Genomic DNA, 25,681 nt, shown 5'->3' with positions numbered 1-25,681 from the left:
CACCTAGGTCCCCCTGTACTGATCTCCAGCTGAGTCTCGGGGCTGCAGTGAGCAGCAGGGGCTCAGAGGGTGTATGTGGACCCATGCCCCCCAGGTTTCGGTGGCCGCTGTCCTTACCTCTGTAACATGCCTGGGTGTGTCCGTTACCCCATGTGTGCTTAGTAAGTGCTTATGACTGTTGCAATTGAATTAAAAAGAAGATAGAAAGGATCTGGATTGGAAACCATGTGATCTGATTAAGCTGCAGACGCCCCCCCAGGGGATACAGCAATGAACAGAACAAAGTTCCTGCCTTCACGATGCTTACACTGTGCAGAATTCACAGTCACCCTTCCAAGTGTAACAAGCACCACCTTCTGGAGGAATCTGTGCTCAAACTCCCTGAAAGTGAGCAACGTTCACCATCACACTCTCCCGTAGTACCTAATTCTTCTGCTTAGTCCTCTGCACTCGGGCCTGGTTTACTTAATTATTTACAATTATTGATTCATGTCTGTCTTTACCGGATGGTCACTTCATGAAGGCAGCGGCTGTGTTGCTTCTGCACCGCTGTGTTTTTGAGTCTATCAGCATATTGTTGGCTGCAAGATACATTTGTTTTTGTTTTTAATATAATTTTTTGTATTCAGCAGGTTCTTATTAGTTATCTATGTCATACATATTAGTGTATAAATGTCAATCCCAATCTCCCAATTCATCCCACCACCACCACCCTACCTCTCTGCTTTCCCCCCTTGGTATCCATACGTTTGTTCTCAAGAGACATTTGTTGATTGTGCCTAATTGCTTGCATTAGGTACTTGTATTTTTCAATATACTTTTAGCCAAAAGGTGGCGCTGCAGGAGAATAAGTGAAGGCGGCTGCAAACTCGCTGACTCAACTGAATGGGATGGGAGAGTCCCAGTCATAGGCTAATGTTAATAACTAGAAATAGTCAATCCTCAAACTTGTACACATCCCATGCAAACACACATCCGAACGCTCTTAAGAGCAACGAATGAAAATCTCCTAGACTCACCAAGAATATTCATATTTCTAAGACCATTTAAGAGGTCCTGGTGAAGTTCCAAGAAATACAACTGGGATCCAAATCATTCTGAAATGTAGATTTATTAACTAATAAATGTCTATAGGATGCAGACAAGGAGGCTTTTCCTATTTCAGTGGCTCTAGGTAAAGAAAAAAACTTGTGATTTTTTTTGTTTAGTAACTTGCTTTGAATGACCACATTTCACTGCTAACCTGTTACCGGAATTCCAGTCCCCTTCTTAAAACTCTTCCCAGAGTTTAAGTGTTTCAGCCCCTTCAGAGGCTTCAGGAGAAACTCTAAAGAAAGCAGCTAGACAACTCCTTGATAAAAAATCTGCTCGTGGTGTCAGCTGTGAATAATGCATGGTGGTTTCTATGTTTTAGTGTCAGCCCTCTGGGCACCCGTGCCCCAGGCAAGTCACCAACCTCCACAGAGCACCTTCCCCATGAATTCATACTCTCTTCCTTTATGTGTGTGTTACAAAAAACAAATAAAATTGTACATGCTCCTTTATTTTCGTATGAGATCTTTCTTACTCAGTAATAAATATTTGTGTGTGTGTGAGTGTGTGTGTATGTGTGTGTGTGTGTGTGTGTGTGTGTGTGTGTGTGTGTGAGTAATGGAGCCAAATAAGCAGAATACAATTCATTTGGAAACAAGGTTTTGCTATATAGCCTGCTTTACAGTTTGCATTATACACGAAATTTTGTCCAGGCCCTGAAAGCCTAGAATCTGATTGAAAAAATAAGGCACATATATAGGTCTGTTGGCTGATTTTTCAAGGTTCTTGATCAACAGACACAAAATCAGCAGTCTGCCTCAGATTCTGAATCCATATGACAGCTCACAAATTGTACTTCGGGCCAAGGTGTAAACTTTCTGTACACCCAGCAGGAAGATGACAGGTAAGGACCAGATGTCACAGATGGTGAAGTGCGGGTACATAGGGATTTCTTGCATTTTTGCTGGAGATGACTGGGGGAAACCGTCTGGGGGAGAACCTGTTTGGCAAAAGTATAGCACGATGATGTCTCCTACAAAGTAGTAGAAGTTGTCCAGGTTTTTGGAATTTGGAGACCTTGAAAATACTTCTGCTGTAAACATCAAAATGACAGCTTACAAAAAGGGCAACCACAGAATATATTAGCAAAAAGAAGGCTTTCATTCTGCTTCCAAGTCTTTCAAGTATAAGAGCCAAAAACCACGTGGCTCTTAACTAAAATCACTTCTAGACGAATACTGTGACTTATAAATGAAAACACAGAAACGTGTATCTCTGAAAATATTAAATGAGTACATATGTAAGGAGAACACATGTTACCTGTGGGAGAGGACGTCCTCAAGTTGGCGAGAGTCTTCATGTTCTCTGCAGGCTCGATGGCGTCTATGGATTTTGGCAGATTTCACTGGGAGTTTCAACTGCCAAGTTGACAACTTTTATATTCCTCTGGGAAACACTGTTTGGTAAAGTTACCAGCTGAGACTGAAAAAGGTTATTAACTCTGTGTTTTCATATTGAGCACGTTAGTGAAAATTAGCATTTGGGACAAGGATGGTGTTTCTGAATGATTTTGTCAATTGGGGTAGCATTAAACCAAGTTCAGAAAAGATAAAGGCTAAACAGGTGAGATGAAACCCACATAAGCCACAAAGTGACATATTCTTTGCAGCCAGAACTCAAACACTTGTGAGAATGTCTATCACTCGACTGTGGGGCAGTTTTTAAACATGTTACTAAGGGCCAGGGCATCTGACTATCAGAGCAGTTACCGTGTTTCAGCATAACAGCTTCAGAAATGCAGGAACAGTCCTTGTTTTCCAATAATAGCAATAGCAATAGTAATAATAATACTAATAATAGCCACTACTGCTCATTGGATGATGCCTGTGCTCCAGGTTTCTCTGGGTGTTATCCCATCTGCATAGCGCTCCATATGAGGTAGCGTGTATTACTTTCTTCAACTTACAGAAGAGGAATCTGTGGCATTAAAGTCTCAATAAGGACCCGAGGAAGCCATTGATTTCCATGTAGATGCAGAGACACCTGGAGTGACCAATGCTTGATTCATCATGTGTGCAAAAGTTGGGGTCATATGCTTTAGGTGCTCATTAAATATCAAAACAATATGTTTATGAGTATTCAATGTAGTTGATTTTCTCCCCAAACCATTTTATACCTCATGCCAGGTTTCAGGCAAGATCATGCTCAGATGGGGGACAAAGGTGGCTGGCCAAGCAAGACTCCGATCAAGGGGATCAGTATCCTGTGGGCTGGAAAACCCTTCAAAATCAGCCTGTCTAGATAATAGCCACTGCTTTTCAGATTGGGGAAATTTTAGGGTAAAACAGCCTTTGTAAAGACAATGCCACTATTGCTGTGCAGACCTGTGTAACCCCAGTGTGAAAACACAGCTCCAGAAGGGTGGCTTTGCTTGGGCAATACTAGTTTTGAAAATTAGTGGCCTGTTTCCTGAGTTCTGATGTGTGAATCAGGACAGTGGTTCTCTCCTCTGACTGTGCACCTGAGAACCACCTGACAGCTTTCCCAAGCTCACAGGCATGGGGGTCAGGATCAAGTCAGAATCTCTGCGTGTGGAGACCAAGTGCTTTGATTTAATGAAAAGATCCCATGTGCCTGTAACCTGTAGCCAGAGGGAGCACCCCTTCTAGGTACAATGTAGACAACGGAAACCCCTGGAGCCTATGTGTTCGTAGATGAAGAAGTGGGATCCAGGTCTTAGAATCGCTAAAAACCAAACAGCCAAATTGGCACACAGAGTGGCAGAAGAAGCAGGAGGTGGATCAGGTAAGATCACACATCTCCTAGCCAGGCATCTAAGATAGCTATTTTGAAGACATCTAGACAGTTGTTAGTATGGGAAACCTACGAAGAAAATGACAAAATATTTAGAGTAAACTGAGGATTCATGTGGTGACACAGTGTTATGTAAAATTCAGGAAGGCTTTTGACCTCCTAATTAGGTCCCAAGAACAAGTTGTACCAGAGAGAGCGAGAGAGAGGGAGAGACAGAGGGACAGAGATGACACCACCTAGGAACATCACAGTGCCAGCCCTGACCCTAACTTGGAAAATAGGGGCAGACTGACATCAGGCTTCTACAAAACACAAAACACCTCCTGGCAGTAGTCACAGATTTGCTGATAATTTAAGTTTCTGTTATCTTCTCTTGCCCTAGTGTGGGGCATGCCGTTTGAGATTCCGATGTCCAGGCTTCTCCAGGGCTCCAGAGCACACAAATGGTCTAAGTTTCTGGGTGTCGTCACAAGATTTGACTGCTTCATGGCTTCATAAAAAAGTAATGGTTCACAGTGTATTTGTCATTCTCAGCGAATTTGTGAAGGCACCTGAGCTCAGAACGTAAGCTTACTGTATCTCAAAAAAGGGAGACCTGGTTGGTTAACACAGAGAACCAACGTTTGCATAATTTCCATCAGCAGACTTTTCCATCATGTAAAACCAATTCAAGCCCAGAAGGCTGGTGCACAGTGGAAGTCAAGTTCTTCCCTCTCTGTCCTCCTGATGGAAATGCCAGTTCTGAACGGTCCTCCCTACAGATCAGATCACCTACTTCAGGTCCCCAGGATTCCCACAGTGCTGAAGCGGGTCTCCCCCACTGCTGGATAATCGAGAGATGAGGGACTCAGACACGCTGTCGTCTCCAAGCTAGAACCAGATCTCTCTAGATCTTACCTAGAGAACTAGAAAAAGGGAGGTTATGAGGAGAGAAGGAAATCAGCATACTCTCTTCCCAGGGGCCATGAAAAGCAACAAACAAATCCGAGGCGAAAACAAGACTTCTCCAAAATATACAGAGCGGGTGCGCATCTGACCCCTATGCCCATTCTTGGAGACTCAGGATTTCCCAGAGCCCAGTCAGAGCTGACACTTCTCACCAGGTTCTATATGGGCAGGACACTGGTCTGGATTAATTCTGTTTCTATGCTTCTCAATCCGTGCAAGTGGGCACGTGTGGGCCTGGCACACGTGACAGTCCCACAAAGTTGTTCTGTTCTCATGTCGCCCGCGCATGATTCCTGAGCCTTAAAGAACTCCCTGGGCTGGGCTGAGCTCAGGGGCGCGCCCTGTGGACAGGATGCCAGGATGGTTCCTTCTGTCTGCAGAAGGACAGGACCCAGCAGCGCTGCGGGTCTGGGAAGCGAGTGCTCCAAGTTCCCCGCTCGGAAGCCCGGGCTGGCCAACGCCAGGTTCCGGCGACCCGACCCTGCTCCGGCCTCCAGCCGCCCGGGGGCGGGACCCCGCGCAGCTCCGAGCCGCCCTCCCATTGGCCGGCGCGCACGCCCGTCCGCGAGCGCGGCTTTGAAAGTTTCATTGAAGGTGGAGAAGTGCGCGCCCGCCGGGATCCCGGGCTGCGCCGCCAGGGCGAGGCTACGCCACGCGGGGCGGGGGCGCGCTGGCCGCCGGGCGGCGTTCGGTTTTCATTTATTCGTTTAAGTCGAGGCCGCTGAGGAGCCAGTGGAGCCTGAGCCCCTCGCGCGCTTTCGTCTCGACTTCTGCCCCCACTCGCGTCCCACAGCGGACTCGTCAGCGAGCCCCGCGCTGTCGGGGATGGTTCCTTGCGCCGAGCCGCGCGCGCCCAGCTCTCTCCGGGCCGAAGCCCGGGGGTGCAGAGGCTGAGCCGCGCGCCGCTGGGGGAGCCGACGCGGGGCTGCTCGGGGCCGGGGCCGCTCCGGGAGCCCAGGCCGAGGGCCGGGCCGGGCCGGCAGCCCAGGCGCCTCGCTTCGGAGGAGGCTCGGCGGAGAAGACTGTCCGCCACCCCCGAGCGACAACCTAGGAGCCGACAGAAGAACAGCACGCCCTTCTCGCCCCTTTCCTCGCTGCACCGCCTCGCGGGGCCCTCCTGAAGTGCCCCGTACCCCGCCCCGCTCCGGCCTCCGCCACCCGCTGCAGAAGCCGCCGGCGCCGGATCGGGGAGTACACACCGGATGGGCCGGCCGTGCGGGGTCGGGCGCCCGGCGAGTGGGCTTCCTAGAGCCTGCTGAGCGGCGGCCGGGAGAGCGGAGAGGGGCGGCCGGGAGTGGAGAGCGCGCCCTCGGGGCGCACAGCGCGGCGGCCCTCGCAGAGGCGATGCCCGGGCGGCTGGGAGCCGCCGGCCGCAGGAGGCCTTAGGCGGGCATGGGCTTGGCAGCCCAGTCCTAGCGACCCTCTGCTCCGACTCGCCGGACGGACGCGATGGCCTCGGAAGTGGTGTGCGGGCTCATCTTCAGGCTGCTGCTCCCCGTCTGCCTGGCAGTAGGTGAGTGTTTTCCGCTCTCCGAGATTCCAGGGTGAGGGGGCGGGCTTCGGAGCAAACCCGGGTCACTGGCTCGAGTGCCCGGCACCCGGTTCGGAGAACCCGCGCCGCAGTCCCGGTGCCACAGCCGGGCACTGGCACTTTCCGCGTCGGAGCGCACGAGCGGGGTCTCCACGAGCGGGGTCTCTCTCAACGGTCCAGCTGCAGAGTCCGGGCGACCGGGCTCGGCCTGTGCTGGAGACTGTTGAATTTAGTTACACGTGGAATTTTTTGTGGAGTGCTGACTCGTGCACAAAGGATGCGAATCTGGCTGGAAGGCAGTTGTAGACCCCCTTCCCAGGATCGTACAAGAGTCCCCCTCTGTCTGTCCCTAGACACAGGGTGCACGGTGAACCAGACGGTTCCTAGGCCACCTCTCCCCTATCCAGTATCCCAGCCATTGTGAAGGAAAAAGGGAAGGACTCAGGTCGTTCTAAAAAGAACAGGAGGGCGCCAGGAAGCAGTGTCCCCAAGTTGCTTACTTTCTTTTTCTCTCACAAAAGCCGCTACAACAAAAGTGCTGGTCGCGGAGGCTGCAGACCCCAAGACCCATCCCCCACTCCGGCGCCGTCCAGACAGATCTGTCGCCGGTTAGAGAGTCGCACTGGGACAACGAGGCTTAAGGGAGGGCCAGAAGGGAGCCTCGCCGACTCCCAGGCAAGGATCTCACTATTTCTACGCGGCTGGCAGGGCGTGAAAAGCCACTGGTGTCAGGTCCAAAGACACGGGCCCGGCGGTGGGCTTGGAGTGAGAGTTGCCGAGTTTCTCCTCTAGTAGACTGTGTCTGCTACGCTGAACCCCACTCCTAAGGTGGCTGTGGGCGCCTAGCTCTCCCCTGTCCCCACCAGAGCTAGGAAAGATAACACTTCTTACCAAGTAGCAATTGCATTTACAAAGAGAGCCTGACCTGTGCAGAAAAAGCTACCTTTTCCCATTTTGCCAGAGGTGGAGGAATCAAGATCACACCTGTGCTAAGTGTCTTCTTTGAGCAGGTAATCGAAAGGGGGCCCTGGAGGGGTTCCTGAGGGTTGATCCCAGCTCCCGGGGGGAATTTTGTAGTCGAGTATTAACAGGCAAGAAACCTCCGCGGAAAACCGAGAAGGCTTGCCGAGTGGAAACAGCTGGAGGCGAGAGGCCTGGTCTTCGGGCAGGAGGAGGGACCAGCACGGATGCCAGCCTCGGCCTCTTTGCCACTTGAATTTCAGGGCAGGACCGTTTTGCAGGGATCTTTGTCCTTGATCATCGCTCCTGTAGGTGAGGAGCGCAGCTCCCACGAAGCTGCTGAGGGCCTCTCTCCCCGTCAGTTTGTTTGAGTTTGAGAAGAAAAAAGCCTTTGGGAAAGCGATCTGGGGAAATAGCGCGGCTGCTTCACAGGTCGCGTCCTGTCTGGGGGCCCGCTGACGCCGTGCCTGGCTCATTACCTATTTGCCGAGTGGACGCTAGAGCCTGGGTTAACCAGGGGCTTTCGGTGTGGGGTCGACTCGCGGTTGTCAGTGAGGTGGGGAGTGGCTCCCCGCCACCCCGGTCTCCGCAGTCCCTCCACCTCCCTTCCCCTCCTCCCCCGTCTCGGCGGGGTGGCAGCTCCTGGGGACTGTCGGAAGAGTCAGGCGGGTGGTTTCCTGCGGCGCACCCCTAGCGGGGCGAAAGGACAGCAGGGATTACCCGCTGATGGCCAGGGACCTCGTGCTGAGCTTGGCGCTCTCAGGACCCAGCTCGCTTGCCCCGATGGTCCGCGGACGCTGGGGTGGGGGCCGTGTCATTCCGACTCAGCATGGGGGTCTACACCGCAAAGTCCTTCTGCAGGATTGTTGAGCTCTGCCCTCCCGAGGGCCGGGGCGCGGCACACTCCCAGTTCTAGCGCCAGAGCCGCGAGGCGAGAGCCGGATGCTCCCAGGGGCGCCGGGAGGAGCGGCGACCACGGTCGCGTGGTGGGATCCCGCCACCGCCCGGCCCCTTTGCCCCTCTCCCTGGCCTCCTCCCCGCACCCCTGGGCCCCGCGATGTGGTCACCGCCCGAGGAGCGCTGGGGCCCAGCCAGGCTCGCCCGGGGGTGGGATGCGCACGTGCGCCCAGTGGCCCCCTGACCTTCCCGGCGGGAGGGCGGCGTCCGGGGACAGAGGAGGGCCGCGTCGCCCGCCGCCCTGCACCGCCTTCCCTTCCAGCTCGTTCCTCTGGATTCCCCCCGCCTTCCGGGTTCAGGGAGGCTAACCTGTGTGTGTGTGGAAGGGTGCGCGCGGGGTGGGCCGTATCATGTTATCTCCTGTGGCTCCCCACTCCTCGGAGGAGGAAGGGGAAGGACTTGGACCTTGAACCTAGCCCCCTGCCTGGATGAGAGCAGAGCTCCTGGGAGGACCAGAGCTCTGACCCCCGACTGACCCCTCACTGGTCGGTGAGGAAAGACAACCCACTTCCGACGGCTAATGCGCCTTCTAGCCTTTGTACTTGACTTGCAGGACGAAAGGCAGCTGGGTGGGTGTCGCCTGATTCGGGCATTCAGTTCTCTTCTATAGGAAGTGGATGTTTTCAAGGTTATTGGAGGGTTTTCAGGTCTGCCTGCTCCCAAGGTGCTACTAAATCAAATATTCAGGTTTCCCTAATATCCTGGGCACGGAGAGTGCAGTGATCCACTTGCTATTAGAATCGATTTTTACGTTTTAGCCGTCTATTTTTATATCTGGCTAAGGCAGCCTTCAAAGCCAAGCATTTGCAGAAGCTCATGCATTTCTCTTTAAAACCACTCCTCCAACATCATTTCAATGGACTGTTGAAATGTTTCTGCACATGGATGCCCTAGTCTCTTCACCTAAGGATGGATGCTAAAAATTAACTGCCATTGTGTTTAATTCGATGTTTGAGTTCTTTCTTTTTCTGTAAAAGAAATTTACAGAGAAATGATAAGTGAAATCAGCCCTCTTTTATGCAGGTTAGGTGACTCTTAAGTGTTTAAAGCAGAACAAAACTGTAGTATAATATAATATGATGTCATATATCACATGATATGATATATATGATATGATATAATATGTTAATCATCCAAAGTGGACATCCAGTGGCAGGTTTTCCTACATCAATAGAGACTGAAAATTTTAAAGATCTCCAAAATTGTCTGTGAGTACTTGGGTAGCCACCCTGATTTTTTTTTTTCTTTAAACCTTACATGAAAGAGAACCTAGACAAAACCTTCCATAACATTATGCAATCTTTAATAATTATAATAATATCTGGTCACTGTTGAGCACTTTAGAAATATTTTTACATTTATTTTTTTTGGCTTGACTCTACTGTCCCACCCAACTTTAAGTAAATGGTTTGAGTCCATTCCTGGGTTGGGAACCGGTTGGCATATTTTTATTCACACGCTGCTGACCATTCATTCCATCTCGCCTGCTGTTGCTTGGAGTCTCCTAATGTCTTTCCTGGAAGAGCTGACTTAACGTTATTTTGGGGGGAGGAGAGGGGAGCCTGGCTTGGACAGAACAGATTGGTCCAGGAGGGGAAGAGTTACAAGGCATCGCGAGTTTATGCTTCCCCTAAATGAGGTGACCAGAGCCAAACAGGAGACTGTGTAGATTATGAAAAGAATCAGCCAACCAGCTAGTGCTCTGAGGGCAAGTCATACTTGGATAATATTGCAGATCCACCAAGAATCTCTAAAATTCCCTTTAGAGATAGCTGGATTAAAATGAGCAAAACTTTGGAGTCACTTTTGGAATATGTACGAGTATGGCTATAGCTAAACATAATTTCCTCTGTATTGTGTAATATATTTTCCCCTGTAACGCGTGTCATTTTGTAATCACACTTACACGTACTCCAAGAATTACCAATGAGCAGGGCCTAGAGTCTCCCCGGCCTCTGCTGTAGCTGTCAGAGATAGGCGGTCTCAGCTGCTGAAGGATGCATTGGCAGCTTTAATATCATTTTCTTTTCCATCACACCTTCTCAGCCTTAGATAGGTGTATACTATTTATCACTTTCAGAAAGGACAAGAGTGCTAGGGAAAAGGATTGGGAATTTATAGCTTAAATCTAAAATAAAGTATTTCGTAAACAGACAGGCAAGATCATTTTGTCACTTGGGCAGTAAAAGCTGGAGCCATGTGTCCACCCCATAGTTTGTCACTGGGTCTGTCCCCCTACAGGCCATGTGTGCCTGCTTATCATTTGGGGAGGAGGGTGCAATTTAAGAGACCTCCATTCACATCCTGGCTCTGATTGCAGAGTTGGTTTGGCTTGTTTGTTTCTCTTCCTGCACATTGGAGATATTAATACCTTCTTCCTGCACACCTTGGGTAATGCCTGACACACTGCAGGTACTCTTAAAGGGAGGGATTATGACTGCTTTTGTGAGTATAGTGGCAGGAAGGCTTGAGGAAAGTCTGCGTACAAGTTAACAGACTAGCAGGTGGTGACATGAGTCATAAGGAACCTGAGTTGAGTAGATGGGATTCGTATGAAAGCAGTTTAGTACTGAAATCTAGAGCTGAATTATGCGATTGAAAGTTGGTTTGTGTGTGGCAGGAGGATTTTTAATGATCAGGATTTTTCTCGACATTTTATTCAATATTCTATGTATCTGCATTGCATTCTAATTAAATAATAGATTCTCCCTAGAACTATACTGACGATGTTTACTTTTGTCTTCCTGAGGCTATGCCATCATTTTCATAGTCTTTAATATGATCTTATTTTTCAATTTCTCTGTGTTTATTACATGGACATTTCCCTTTCATATCCTATGCTACTACCAGTTAATTGTTTATAAAGTTGCATAGTAACAGTGTAATATTATAATTTTTTCCATAAATGTCCAGGAGAACTTAGAATAGTGTAAGTGTAGCTGCATATTTAAGAGCGCTTGATTGAAGAATATGATGATACGATGTATAGAATGTAAAACATTAAATTTTGTAAGATTTGTAGATTTACACGGTTGTTTTGAGGACATGCAGTCAGATCAACAAAATAAAGCCAATATCTGATTGAATGGAGGCTAAACACAAGGTTGAATTGGAAAACACTGAAACAATATTTGGCTGTAAGAGATAAACCTAGAGGAAGCTTATCGCATTCACCAGCCCCTCACTTGGCCTCTTAGACCCATTAGGACATGGCAGGATCAAGAAAATGAGGAGACCACACGCTAAATGTCTGTTCAGAGAGCACATCAGACACACAGTTTGTAGCAATTTCATAATTTTTGAACTGTCCAATAACTAGCTAATGGGAATTCAAGAGTGATAACATGCAAAGTTGCATTTTTCCTATTTATTGATAGATTTAAAAAACTATACATACTATCAATTTAAAAATGTTTTTCCAGGCTCCTGCAGAATATACAATTTTGGTTTGCTTCTTTTCATCATATGGAATGGTGATGTCTCCTGATTCATAACCTGCTATTTTTGAATTCTTCTTTTCAGCTTTACTGGTAGACACACGTTAGCATCAAACTAGGATATTATGGGGGAATATTTCAACTTTTTTCTATGTGAATTTCAAACTTTCCACACATTTCATAACAAAGCATGGACTGGGTGTATCCGTGTGGTTAGTTCTGTGGCAATTTCATCTGTCACCAGGGGGGTGAAGGTTTTGCTGAGACTTTCAGTGCTCTCTTAGGGAGTTATTTTCTCTATGACCCAAACTCAGAGGATTCTCCCCTGGGCACTTTTTCCCTCTCTGAACTACCACCGCCCCCCCCCCCGCCCCCTAAACTTAATGCCATCAATGTCAGGCATCCTGTCCTCGCCCTGAGCCACCTCCCATGTGCTCAGAGCAAGCTTTCCTTCCACTCCTGAACCTGCACATTTCTGATGAGATGGTTGGTACCACTGCCCGCAGGTTGGTACCACTGCCCGCAGGTTGGTACCATTGTCCAGATCACGCACCGTGTTCATAGATGTCCCCTAGGTTTGTCTTTGCTCTTTCGCCTTGGCTGGCAGAAGTGTTGCCTGGGTTCACATCCTGTATGTCCTGCAGTCTTGGGGGGGCCTCAAGCCTCCGCCTTGGCCTCTTGGCCTCTGTCCATCCTACCAGTCCGCTGAGCCATGTGCCTTCCCCAGCTTGAAGCCCCTTCCAGAATCTACTCTGCGGTGAGGAAAACGTGGTGCTTTTCTTCTTCCCATCACATCCCAGCCTCCCCGCAGCAAATCTGGGGGAGCCTTGTGGCCACGCCCACCTCCACCACGGGGCGTAGCCTCGGCCAGGCAAGTGTGCAATCCTGGCCTGGGAATGAGGAGATTCTTTTCTTTGGGTGACAGATGGCCCTTTCAGCCCGTTCTAAGCAAAGACGAGTCCCCTTTTCAGTATAGGTTCTCAGGGTAATGAGGCTGAGATGAGACGAACTTTTATTTCCCTCACGTGACAGTCGGGTTGCAGTGCGCATGCTCACTGTGCTCTGGGAGGTGGTCCAACGGGGCCGTCACAGCTCTGCTGTCCCGCCGGAGTTGGCGTCCATCCCTGTGGCTCAAGTTCGCTGTTCCCACGTCCACGTCCAGCTGGAGGATGGATGGAGGACACACAGAGGGACCCCCTTCCTCACCATCCCAGGACACAACCTGGAGGTCACATGACTCACTCCTGCTCACATCCCATTAGCCTGACTTGGATAATGTCATTTACCTACCTGACTGCAAGGGAGGCTGGGGAATGTCATCTTCATTTCGGCTGGTCATGGGCTTCTGCTGCAGTGATGAGAATAGAGAAGGGATATTCGTGTACAAATCTCCATCTGTGCCTCCTGTAGGTGAGGGTGACTTATGTGCCTTGCAGACACCTGATTTTTCTACCCCGCCATCCGCCCTTGGCTTCTAGACCCAGGACCAGACTCAAGTCCCAGCAACTCCCGAATGTGAGGTGCAGAATGTGAGTCGGGAGGAGGTGCACTACCCTCCAGAGAGCTGCTGGAGTTTCCCGATTTATAGCGACAGATCTGAGGACTGTGTAGGAATGGGTGCTGGGGGTGTGGGATAATGTGGAAGAAGCACGAAGCTGGCTCTGCCCGAGCTTATTGTTGTGGAGCCACCAAGCAGCGGTTCTGGATTCTGGACGTGAGGAAAGCCGCAGGCTCAGCTCACCGCAGAGCAGCCCACCCTGAGGAGGGACCCCTGTGCTGCCAGCTATGCCTTCTTCTCACTTTTCCCACCACATTTCCTTGAGCCACAAGTCTCTTCATTCAAAGTGTAAATATCTGTGGAAAAATAAGAGGACGATTTCTCATCCTTGTGTTTGTATAAGTTGGTTCAAATAGCTTGTTTCCCTCCTATTGCTTAGTTGGGGCAGGATGGGCAACCTAACTGAATGGGGGGAGCAGTGTGGGATGGTGGATGTGGAGAAGGTCTAGATGCCAGGGGTATCTTAAGAGGCCAGACTACCACTGGGCGTTTAGGGGTTTACCAAGAAGAGTTCTGCTACGAAGAGTAGCAGGGCTAGCTCCTTACACAGGAAACAGAACACAAAGATTCTTTCTCTTCCTCCTTCTTTTGTTTGTAGTGTATGGTTTCTGACATCCAAGGGGAAATATGCCTCAGCTCTAAAGCCTGGTTGTTTAGATCCCCATCTTGGCCTGTCATACTAGCTGTGTGATGTTGATCAAGATGCTTAACCTCTCTGTTCTTCAGTGGTTTCACTTGTAAGACAAGTTGTTAGTAATGGTACCTAGCTCAGAGGGCTGCTGATGGTGCTTGTAAAGCCCTTGGTGCGGTGCCTAGCCTGTGGTAAATACTTAATAAAACTTAGGTCTCCTTATGAGTTGCAAACTCAGAATTTAGGCATTATTATTAGTCTGAGGTGAGTCTGAGGACCTGCTCCTTTGGGGCAAGGTAGTTTCCACGGGCAGATAATTTGCAGTTGCAATAACTTCCAAGGAAGCTTCAGAACAAGACCTGATTTGAGGACAGTCTGTGTGCCCCCCCGCAACCCCTAGTCAGACAGGCAGGGAGGCCTCTGTGCCACTGCTCGTTGTTACCTTTGAAACCATGGGACGTCTGCTCACCTTTAATTCTCCTTCCTAGGCAGGCTGAATTGCTTCCTCTGTGTTCACCCGGCACTTTGCTTCATATAATCACGGACTTTAAAATTTTTTTATTGAAGTATAGTTGATTTACAATATTGTGCCAATCTCTGCTGTACAGCAAAGTGACTCAGCTTTACACATATATACATTCTTTTTTTAATATTCTTTTCCATTATGGTTTATCCCAGGAGATTGGATATAATTCCTCGTGCTATATAGTAGGACCTTGTTGTTTATCCATCCTAAATGTAATAGTTTGCATCTGCCAACCCCAAATTCCCAGTCCATCCCTCTCCCTCCCCCTCCCCCTTGGCAACCACAAGTCTGATCTCTATGTCTGAACCACAGAGTTTTGTACTAAGTTATGTGATCCCACTCTTCCCTGCCACGTACCTGCAAGTTCAGGGACCCCATGTGATCCTTTGTCACATCCCCAGCACTAAACTTACTGCATAACACACAGTAGGTAGTAAATAGATATTTTTAGGGTTTTTTTAAACTGTAAAAATTGTATCCCATCATTACCGTTCAGCTGTCCAGGCAGGGCTGTGACCCACAGTGAACACTGAAGAAATATTGCCAACTGATTGATTAATGAAATCAAGGGCTAAATTTTTTCCCTTGACTATTTCAGAAGTCTGAAAAAAGAGTTAAGTCTAGCATCTTACAGCTATGGGTTTTTACATCTTTGAATATAAAATTCATGACGGTCTAATTTGAATGCTCTGCAACTTTCCTAAATGTGAATTTTCTCAGTAGGACAATTAATACCTTTTACTTGCTTTGCAGTGAATAGAGAAAGAAAAACCTGCTTGATGGTGGTAAAGCTTGCCCGGAGCATCATCCTTGAAGTGCATATTATTTTTTAAAATGTTTTTAGCTCTCCTTGAACCACACAAATCGATCTGTTTTCTGTTGCGGTTGAATTCCCAGAGTCAGCAGTTTTGGCCACAGGTGCAGAAAAGGAGGAAGGATGGAGGACCTTAGCAACTGAGAAGCTGGAGCAGAGTGCCATGCAAACGGGTTATAGATCCACGCAGACCCGAGTCCTCCCTCCTCCTGCTGTCCTGGGACTGTGCCCGCCTGCTGGCAGGTGCTGCTCTGGCATCTTGGCGAGAACACGTCCCCTGCTTGGGGATCCAGGCAGCACGTATTTTGGGAGGCACCCTGGTCTGAAGGTCTTAAGGCCAAGTCTCCATCCTGTTACTAACGAGCTATGGGACTTTGCCAATTCATGGAAACGCTCTGTTCCTCAATTACACTATCTAGAAAATGAGGTGTTAGAGGCTAAGGAATATTTTCCTGATTCTCCAGTAATATTTCTGCACATACTTTCCTTCAATATGAGAAGGGGTGACTAGAAAGCAGTACTTTTTAGCCAACACACCAGAATTCTTTCATCTAAATTGTTCTGGTCTCTTAATAACCATCAGACTTAACATATTTCACACTTGATCTGTAAGAATTGTTAGGAATTGCTAAGGAAAATAATTTTCTATCATGTTAGGTATTCGATGGAGCATTTTTTAGAACAGTTGGTTATGAAGGAGACACACTCAAGCTGAGGTTTTGCAGTCCTCATTTTTTGGTGGTTTTCCCTCACTTGCTGCCAGCACAGTATCACATAGAGCACACACCCTCTGTGATGGTAACAGCGAGAACTCCAAACTGTGTGGTCAAGTGTGCTGTAGAATCGGCTGTGTGTGGCTTTGCAGAAATAAAAGAATTTTACCACCTGCAGTTTATGATCAGACATGCCTATAAAGAAAATCAAACCACATAGAGTTACCAACTGAAGTGAAATGAAATTGTCAGGGCGTAGAACTGTATAGACAAGATTTGAATCAGAGAAAGATATTTTGAGTAAAATACTGAACTTTATCACAAAGCATAACGTTTCAGTGACCTCACAGACCTTCTGAGATCTTAGCTGGGCAGTTCTGTTACCCAGAAAAGGAAATGGGAGGTGGCACAAAAATCTCTGGTGTGTGTAGGACAGGTGAGAGTCATAGGTGCTTCTTGCCCTTCAGAGCCTCCCCCTTCCTATTCCTTCCCCTCCTTCACTCCTCCTCCTACTTGACTCTTGGCCTTGGGGCCTGAACTCAGAGAGGCAGGTGAGGAGTGAAGCATCCTCAGGTAGAGCCAGACCTCTCCCACTCTGTTCCCGACAGAGCAGCTGCAGCTCAGGCCTGGGCCGGACCATTTTCAGTCCGGGAAGAGAAGATTAAAGGCCAGATGACAAGGCTGGGGGGAGAGGGATTGCAATAAAATGGGGTTTGTTTCTGGCGAGCCAGCATTTTTCAGAAGCCTCTGGCTCCCTAAAACTTCTAATTCACCACAAACCCCTTCAGTAGTAATTTTCGAAGCGTCGTCACTTTTGCTGTTGCATCACTTTGGAGTCACAGTGCGTCTCTGACCCGTGGTGGCAGGGCCGGCCTGACAACCCTCACCTCCTACACTGGGTTTAGCTTATAATTACTCTGGGCTATTTTCAAACCTGAAAACCACCCTCAACAATTTCCCACCATCGAGATTATTAAAAGGGACGTGGCAGCGGCCCCAAACGCATTTCTTAAATTGGGTACCTAAGTACTTTGAGCAGTTATCTTTAGAATAAGAGTATATCTTCCCAAAGTTACTACCTCGAAGGGAACAAATCTCAGATGTTACCTTATCCTTGGGACAGTGATTGGTTACCTATTCCAATATGTCTAGACTCAGGTTTACCTGTTACATCTAGTCCTGGAGAGTGTATTTTAAATGTAGTGCTGATCTTCCAAAGAGGGAAAAGATGCTAGTCAAACAAACTCTGTTTAGAATAACTTTGCAACATAATCATATTTTATACATTTGAATATGTATATAATGCATCTTCTTTAAAAAAAGGTATTTGAAGTGTGGTTTTAATGGTCCATTGGTGACTGTGTTTCTTCCCATCACTCTTTAAAATATTCATCTGATTTTGGCCAACTTTTCTTGCCCCTACCCTGTTATCCATTTCCCAGAACTCACTAGAACTCGCAGTGATCCAGGTCTGTCCACGCGCCCAGGCCTTTCTATCTGAAGGCAGCACCGGCTCTGGTTTACCCCAGTGTCAAAGGAAGCTCACGTCTGATTTTCTGTGGATTTGTGTCTTGTGATCACTTCTGACATGCTTGCTTTCTGGGTTTCTTTATTGGCTGTTGCCCAAGAGGAGTTTGACAATGTTTAAAAATCTTATCTTGAAGTTCTCTAAATATCAACATTTACATTTTCCCACCTGAGAATTCCTGGTTCAGCTATTGGCACTTCGTCCATCTCAATTTTCAATAAAAACATAAGATATTCTTTTGTTACCTAATTTCTTCTTTCTACTTAAGAATTAAGCAACACGGGAGGCAAACATAAGAGAGAGATTTTCAGGTTATCCGTGCGGTCTGCAGCTCGGAGCTGTCTGGTCACCGGTTTTCGTTCTCCCACCCTCACTAGATCCCTCTGTACCCACTGCGGGTGGTGTGAGGGCCTCAGCCCCTTGGGTTCTTGTTTCCAGGCTGACAACAAGCTACTAGGCGTTCATTCAGGGTCCTTGTGGTTTATTCACTCATTCTCAGTGTGTACTTCAGTGGGGTTGCTTCGTAAACACACCCACCATTTAGCATCACTGTTCTTGTGTCTTCTTGGTATTGGTTCCACGATGCACATACGTTTGCTTCCTTTTCAACGTTTCTCTCTAGAGGGCATCACAGGTACCCATCTGACACGTGGCTACGTAAATATAAAGAGTGGCTGTCTCTTGCCAGGTGGAGGTTCAAACTTCATAGACTCTCAGATGTGAGGTACCCCAGACATAGCTCAGCACCCCCCACTGTTACCCAACCAAACCTGGGTCTGCTTGCCCCACATGCAGCAAAGCCGATCTGCTGACAAGGGTTGTGGTGAAGGAAAGTATAGTGTTTATTGCAGGTGCCGAGCAAGGAGAGCGGGCAGCTCGGGCCTAAAAGATCCGAAATCCCCCCTACCCCACATGGCTTTCAGGGAAGGGAGTTTAAAAGCAACGTTAAGGGTGAGGGTCACAGGATGTGTGATCAGCTCGTGGACCTTCTTCTGATTGGTTGGTTGTGAGGTAACGGGGTGATGTTTTGGGAATCTCAACCTTCTGGTTCCAACCAGTCTGGGGTCTGCATGCTTGTGGTCAGCGTGTAGTCACCATCCTCCACATGGTGGGTGTCTTAGTTTCTACAGAACATCTTAAAGATATGCATCAGGTTATAACAACCTATATCCCTTCAGGAGGGAACTAGGATAATAAGGTGACTTTATTCTCCTAATAATGAACTGCTTGAGCCTGCTGTTTGGAACTTGGGAAACACCAAACAAGAAGTAGGGGATGTTGAGGGGCTGGTACCCAGAAAGAACCCTGCAGGGTTCTGTTTCAGTTTCAGTCCCCCCTTTTCTTTGATTCTCCTCAATCCTTAGGGGAACAGGGATGGGACATAAAGGGAATGAGGTTTTGGACAGAGAGATTCATCACACAGTCGTCAGGGGACTCGGTTTTAGGGGGACTCATTTTCACTCCCCCTCATCTTCCCTCAGTAATAACCAAGTCCCCACCTCCTCCTTCTTCCAGCTTCCAGAACTTTTCCAGGGACATGGGCTTCTAGTCATAGGGCCGGGTCCAGCCTTTGCTGACCTCACTTGTCACTGGTGATGAGATGAAGACAAATTCAGGGAATTTCCTGGTGGTTAATACTTGGCGCTTTCACTGCTGACGACTCGGGTTCAATCCCTGTTCGGGAAATTAAGATCCTGCAAGCTGTGAGGTGTGGCCAAAAAAAAAAAAAAAGACAAGTTTCAAGGTGGGTGGCTTCTCTGAGCCTCCATTTCTCCATCTGAAAAATGGCAGAACTCACATCTATCTCAAAACGACAGAAAGAAGTAAATGAAATGATGTCAGCCAGGCCCCTGGCTGCACCTGGCTGACAAATTGAGGGCCAACCCACTGCCCTGTCGCTTTTCCTTTCTCTCCCACGTGTTTGGGCCTCTCCCCACCGCCTGCCCTCTGAGCACTGTGCCCTGACATTGTCTTGGCTGCTCTGACTCAGAGCTTTGAGGATTGGAATGCCTCCCGGGGTACCTGGTGTGAACTGGGCAAAAACCTGTTACCGAAAAGAGGGTGATTCTGAGGGCGGGGATTCAGTGACTGATGAGGATAAAATACACCAGTTCTGTTTCCAGCCAGGGTGCTAAAGTATGTTTTCTGAGGAGCTCGTGGTGTTTTAAATTCAGTTATAATTCTGTAAAGTGATCTCTTAGTAAAATACACAAAGTATAGGAAGGAGGGTGGATTTGTCTTCAACAGCGGTCTGTGTGGACAAAGGTTACTGAGCAGTGAACTGTCTCAGGTTTGCTCTGTGGTGTTATAGGTGGTAAACTTATTTTCATTCTTATTAGATATCAGAGCTGTACAGCTAACTCTGTATTTCTTGGTTGATTTTCTCAGTATTTCTTGGTTGATTTTTTTTTTTCTTACTGTTATTTCAGACACAGAACTTAATGATCATAAAATGTCTTATATTTTAAGTTGTGGAAATCTTAACTTTCCTACCGAATTGTGATTCTTGCAATATTTGAATTCTGTGAACATTTTCCCAGTTTGAGATTTAATTGATAACAACCAGATAATTTCATAAGAAACCAGGTGGAGTTGAATGATCTCCTTTGCCCTTAGGATGTGGTTCAAGTTGAGTATGTTAGGTGTCAAACTCGGCTCTAAAGAGCAGGTTTTGATGGTTCTTTGAGGATGGCTTACTTAGTTGGATAGGTTTAATAATTATGGTTTCTTGATTTGAACATTTTTTAAAAATGAAGTAAGGATGAATGATTTTCTGCTAGTTGTTAAGTGAGCCAAATAGTGAGAATTCAAAAGTGGTACAAGAGACTATCCTATTTTGTGCAATGAAAAAAAATTCCAAAACATGATACAAATGTGAGTCTCTGTGCTTATCTGTAATATAAAAATTAATAATTTTGTAATAAGTGGAAAGACATTAAGCAGAGTAAATAAATACTTTTCAGTGTTTTATTAATTATTGAATCTGATGTTCTGAGGATATTCAAAATTCCTTGAGGGTGTCAAGAAATTTTTCACATAATAATGCCAAAATTCCTGCTCAGAAGAGCATTTTCAATTACGGGTCATGTAAATTTCTAGTACCTTGGGCAGTGGGCTGTGCTATTTTAGCCCGACTCCTGATACAGTTAGAATGAGTTTATGATCATGAGTTATACGAAGTTCTGATTTAATTGCCCCGAAGTTCGAAGCTACCTTTGCAGTTCCACTAGTGTCTTATACAACATATTATGAATTCCATGGCGGAACTTGCAGGCATATTACAAATGTAGGATCCTACTAATTTCCAGGAAGGGATGTTAAGGGGTCATAAGCATCAGAGATCTCCTGTGGTGTAGCAAAATCAATGGAAAACTTCCCAAGGGCAGAGTTTGTTCTGAATTTGTTTATTAACATTGGTATATGTGATGGTTATCTACCTGATGTTGGCCAGTTTCCCAACGTGGGAAAGTCACGAGCAAATAAACGAAGTAGAGCTTTGGATGTTTTGTCAGTGTGGAAAACAGCGATTTGTTAATTGAGACCTGATGCCTTCATTATAGTAAGTGATTGACACAACCAGGAAACTCAAAACACCCTTGCAGAAATCATCCATTTCTATCTCGTCATGGCCATTTCTCTGGATGGTTCCACGGGGAGACAGTCAAGGCAGACCTTGATTCTACTTTAAAAAGTAAGTGATTCACCTGTGCTTTTCTCACTGGCCTTCACGGTTTTTCTAGTTTTTCCTCCTTACTGTCAAGTTCATACTGTGCCATGGCGAGTCCCTACACAGAGTTAAGCAGTCACCATGTAAAGGCTGCTGAGCCTCTGGTTTGGAGCTGACCTCGTCTGACCCCAGCTGTGCAGCCTGGATTCTGGGTGACGCTGGGGTGCCCTCTGCACCCCATTTCTCCCGTACGCAAAACGCGGTGATTAGAGGACCCATCTAATTGGCCTGCTAAGAGGATTACAGTATGCCTGGCATATTTTAAACCTGAATATGTAAAATGTCTAGAATTTATTTTATATCTTTTCTGTGGAAAACTTGAAGTACTTGAAATATGGAAAATTCTCCAGAATAGTTGATTGATTTATTCAGTTTTTAATAAAATGTAATAAATGACTGCTTTGTGCCCCTGGCTGGGCTGGAGACTCAGGATGCAGAAGAAGCAAGTAGGACCCCTGGCCCCCCATCCCAGGCACCCTGCACTCGCTGCTCCTTGTTCTTACAGCTCCCCAAAGTACGTGTTGAATCTTATTTTATGGAGGAAAATGCTTCCCATGCCTCTGGACAGTCCCTTCCCCACATGCCGGCCACACTGATTGCTTTAACACTTAGATCAGATGTCATTCCTCCGCTTAAAACCTCCAGCACTTCCTTGCTTAGAAAACAAACGCTAAATCCCTAATGCAGCCAGTGGAGCTGTGGCCCCTGCATCTCTGACTGCACTGGAATTATTTTATTTCTCGATGCAGCTGTTTTTGCTTTCAGGCCTTTGCCCTGACTGTTTGCTCCAAGGCACAGCCTTCCCCCAGGGCCCAGCCAGCCTAAATGTCACCCGTCAGGTGACACCTAGACACCCTCCTCCCCCACTCACTGCCACGTCACACCTCCTCATGGTCTCCCCGGTACTTGGTGCTGGCTGGTTCCTTTCATGGCAGTGAGTTTGCCTCTCATCCCCTCAGTTCCCTGCCCCCCACACCCCGATGCTCCGACTTCAGCATCTCCAGTGGGGCCCTGCCTGTGGCCAGCACATGAGTTCAGTTCATTACGGTAACGCGTACACAACAATGGAAACGGCATCACACACTCATCCATTCCACCTATTTCTGTCTCAGTTTCCTCACCTGTAAAGTGGAGGGAGGGAGTACCTCCCTCGTAGGGTGATTGGAGAATTTTTTTAAAAATTAATGTATTTAAAGTGCTGCTAACATAGTATTTGACACATAGTAAGCGTTTAATAAATAGAGTTGTGATGACGTTGATCTCTCATTGATTCATTCAACAGTCATTGATTGGTCAACCAATACGGCTAGGTTCTGGGAAGACAAAAAATGTAGGAGGCATGGTACCCGCCCTTGGGAACCTCCTTGAACTCTAGGTAACCCAGATTCGCTGTCTTATGAGGATGACCCAAGGAAACATGCTAACTGTGCCCATCAGGTTGTGTACGTTGAGTGATGGGGGAGGGGACCAAGAAACTGACCCCAATGTAGGAAGGTTAGTCCCCAGTGTGTGGACGCGGCTCCTGATGGGCCCCGAGGACACTGAGATGAGTCCCTGCCAGCCGGGAGCCCACGGTCGGCCGCAGGCCAGTGAGATGAGCCTGGGGTGGGTTCAAGGCCGAGGAGAACGAGGATGCAGGGATCAGCCTGGCTCGTAACAGCCCACCCCTTACCACCAAATCCCACTTTCAGAAAATGATGTAATAAAACTGTGACTGAAGAACACTTTTGTTGACACTTCTGGGAATGTTTACCTTAAAGCAACGGGACAAGGACTTGAGCCAAAGAGACAAATGTCCAGCATGGAGGTTGAGGGTGGGTGACCTGCTGGAGGCTGCTGTGGGCTTGGATGGAGACGGGGCCTCCAGCCTCTCCTGAGGGCCTTAGGGCAGGGCGGCCGCAGATCCAGGGTGAGTGCAGATGGAAAGCCGGCGTATTGGGGGAATAACTAGAGTCACACATCCTTTGATTTGGGGTGAGGACAGCACCCCGTGGGTAAGACCAGATGCACTTCCTGTCGGCTGCATCTTCCCTCTGAAATTGTGTCGTTGCCCTGGAGGTTGAAGCAGCAGCAGATGTGACTTGCTCTGTTCATATCGCACTTGGCTTATCTTATCTTAGACGAGGCTGGCCGCTTTGTGCAGTCAAGTCGATGAAAAGCCAGTGCTGGCAAAGACATCTAAACATTTCAGAAAATCTGCTCAGAGAAAGGACCCAAAGTTGCTGCCAGCCGGAGCTGGAAGGCTGTCCTCTCCGGAGCTGGCGTCTCTTTTTTCTGGCCTAGAGCTTAATCCCAGCTTTGAAGTTTCTTTCTTTCTTTCCTTGTGGTTACAAGAGGACTTTGTAAAACCAGAAGGCTCTTCCCTGAAGGGTGGTCCTGTATGTAAGATGGTGCGTGTTATGGTTTCCTCAGACGTTGGGAGGAAACGATGTAGCCCCTTAATGAGCTGTGCTGGCCTTTCAGCTCTAAACACGTGCCTTGTCAGCTAACAGAGCCATCACTGTCTGTGTGATGGGAATGACTTATTTCTTTCCTCAAGTATCTTGAGGTAATGGGAGAAGTTGGATTTTAAAAGTATTGAAATGTCAAATTCATCTTGCAAGCGCTGTGGTGATGCTAATGCCTGATAACCATGTTTCTTATCTACAGACATGTCACATTTTATAAAAGTATTTCATACACTTTTACACTGTAAGCCCAAGAAAGGCAGGGACTGTGGTTTCCTTTGTCACACAGTGTCCCACCCCCTGGAGCTCTGGGTGCCTGGCAGGTGGAGGACTCACTGTGCATCTGTGTGCCTGTGTGATGGGCTTGTAGGTGTGAATAAGTTCATGGAAGCAGTCTTTCTCTCTTTTAATACTTGCAAGTGCTCTGTGAAACAGATATTACTACGTTGATGGTATATATATATGTGTATACACACACACACACACACACACACACACACACACACACAATGGAATACTACTCAGCCATAAAAAAGAATGAAATAATGCCATTTGCAGCAACAGGGATGGACCTAGAGATTGTCATACTAAGTGAAGTAAGCCAGAGAGAGAGACAAATATTTACCACATGATATCACTTATATGTGGAATCTAAAAAAAAAAAAAGATACTAATGAACTTATTTCCAAAACAGAAAGAGATTCACAGACATAAAAAACAAATTTATGGTTACCAAAGGGGAAAGGGGGAGGGATAAATTAGGAGGTTGGGATTAACATATACATACTACAATATATAAAATAGATAATCAACAAGGACCTACTGTATAGCACAGGGAACTATACTCGATATTTTGTAATAACCTATAAGGGAAGACAATCTGAAGAAGAATATATCAATATATATAAATACATATCTATGTATAACTGAATCTCTGTGCTGTACACCTGAAACTAACACGATATTATAAGTGAACTATACTTCAATAAAAGAAGAATATTTAAAAAAGAATATGAAAAAGAATATATATATGTATAACTGAATCACTCTGCTGTACACCAGAAACTAAAACAACATTGTAAATCAACTATACTCCAATAAAATAAATTAAAAAAAGAGAAATACATATTACTACATTGAATTCACACTCAAAGAAATGGAAGGCGGAAATAGCTTTTGTGTGAGAAAATGACAACTCAGAAAAATTAAGTAACTTTTTTTTGTGTGGTCCAGTGGAGGCCCTCTGTGAAGTGTTAAGTCCAGTCCACACAAAAGTGATTCTCAGTGAGTACTGACTCGCATAAATGCTCCCAATCTGGATTTTTCCTCCTATTTTCTCCATTTCTGCCAGAGCGACGACCTTTTTAAACTGGACACTGACCGAGTGCAGCCCAGTGCATAAATCGTAGCATTGTTTTTGGATTCGAGGGTGTCGTTTATTCTGAGTGGGTGAGTGAAAGGGTGGCTTCCCTGCTGGATTTTCCTGACTCTGCCAGCAGGAAGGACTGTGCTGTCACGCCCCTGAGGGTCTCATCCCCGGGGACCTGCCCCGAGTCAGTCTTCTGCTGACGCCCTGGTGCTCATCCTGGCTGCGGTCGAGAGGGGCTGGTAGAGAGAGGTCCTTGAATCAAGGAGCGAGGTGGAGCTTCCTTGATTCCCCATCTGCTTTGGAGCCCTTGTCCTTAGCTGCTAAGGTGGGAGGCGTCCAGCATTCTGCACGTTTCTTCATGGGACATCTGTGCACCAAGGTGTGTCCTGCAGGTGTTTTCAGTGAGCATTTTTGGATTGTTTTTTTCTATTGCACAGAATTCTAGAATGTTATATTCTGTTGCTGTTCTGTTTCTAGGGCCTGACCCCGTAAATGATAACTTGAGTCTCACAGAAAATGCAGAGAGGAACTAGGGAGGGAATTCATTAATTCCTTGTCTTCATTTATGCTGGGTCCTCAGGTGGCAGCCTTCATGATCCTCCAGGAATAGAAAGTTGCCGAGTGATCTGGTCCCACGTGTAGGCAAGTGTTGGGGCCTTTCACATGATCCCCTGCAGTCGCCTGGAAAC

At 47.3% G+C, this 25,681-nt stretch overlaps 1 protein-coding gene across 5 annotated transcripts in view; it reads left to right on the top strand.

The window, feature by feature from the left end:
- Positions 1-5,375: 5,375 nt before the first annotated feature.
- The window catches only part of PIEZO2 (piezo type mechanosensitive ion channel component 2), a 344,750-nt gene continuing 324,444 nt past the window's right edge, over positions 5,376-25,681 (top strand). For 4 of the 5 annotated variants that reach the window (XM_082354793.1, XM_082354795.1, XM_082354797.1 and 1 more), the window contains exon 1: positions 6,229-6,307. In XM_082354793.1, the coding sequence (XP_082210919.1) occupies positions 6,244-6,307 (64 nt within the window). In that variant the 5' untranslated portion in view covers positions 6,229-6,243. Of the gene's footprint in view, positions 6,308-25,681 lie in introns of all 5 variants that reach the window. The other variant, XM_082354794.1, reaches the window with a different exon arrangement.

Source organism: Balaenoptera borealis, assembly GCF_965194805.1.
Source record: "Balaenoptera borealis genome assembly, chromosome: 14".
NCBI classification, from domain to species: domain Eukaryota; kingdom Metazoa; phylum Chordata; class Mammalia; order Artiodactyla; family Balaenopteridae; genus Balaenoptera; species Balaenoptera borealis.
Note: the sequence above shows the minus strand (reverse complement) of the source record. Positions and strands in the feature narration are given on the sequence as shown.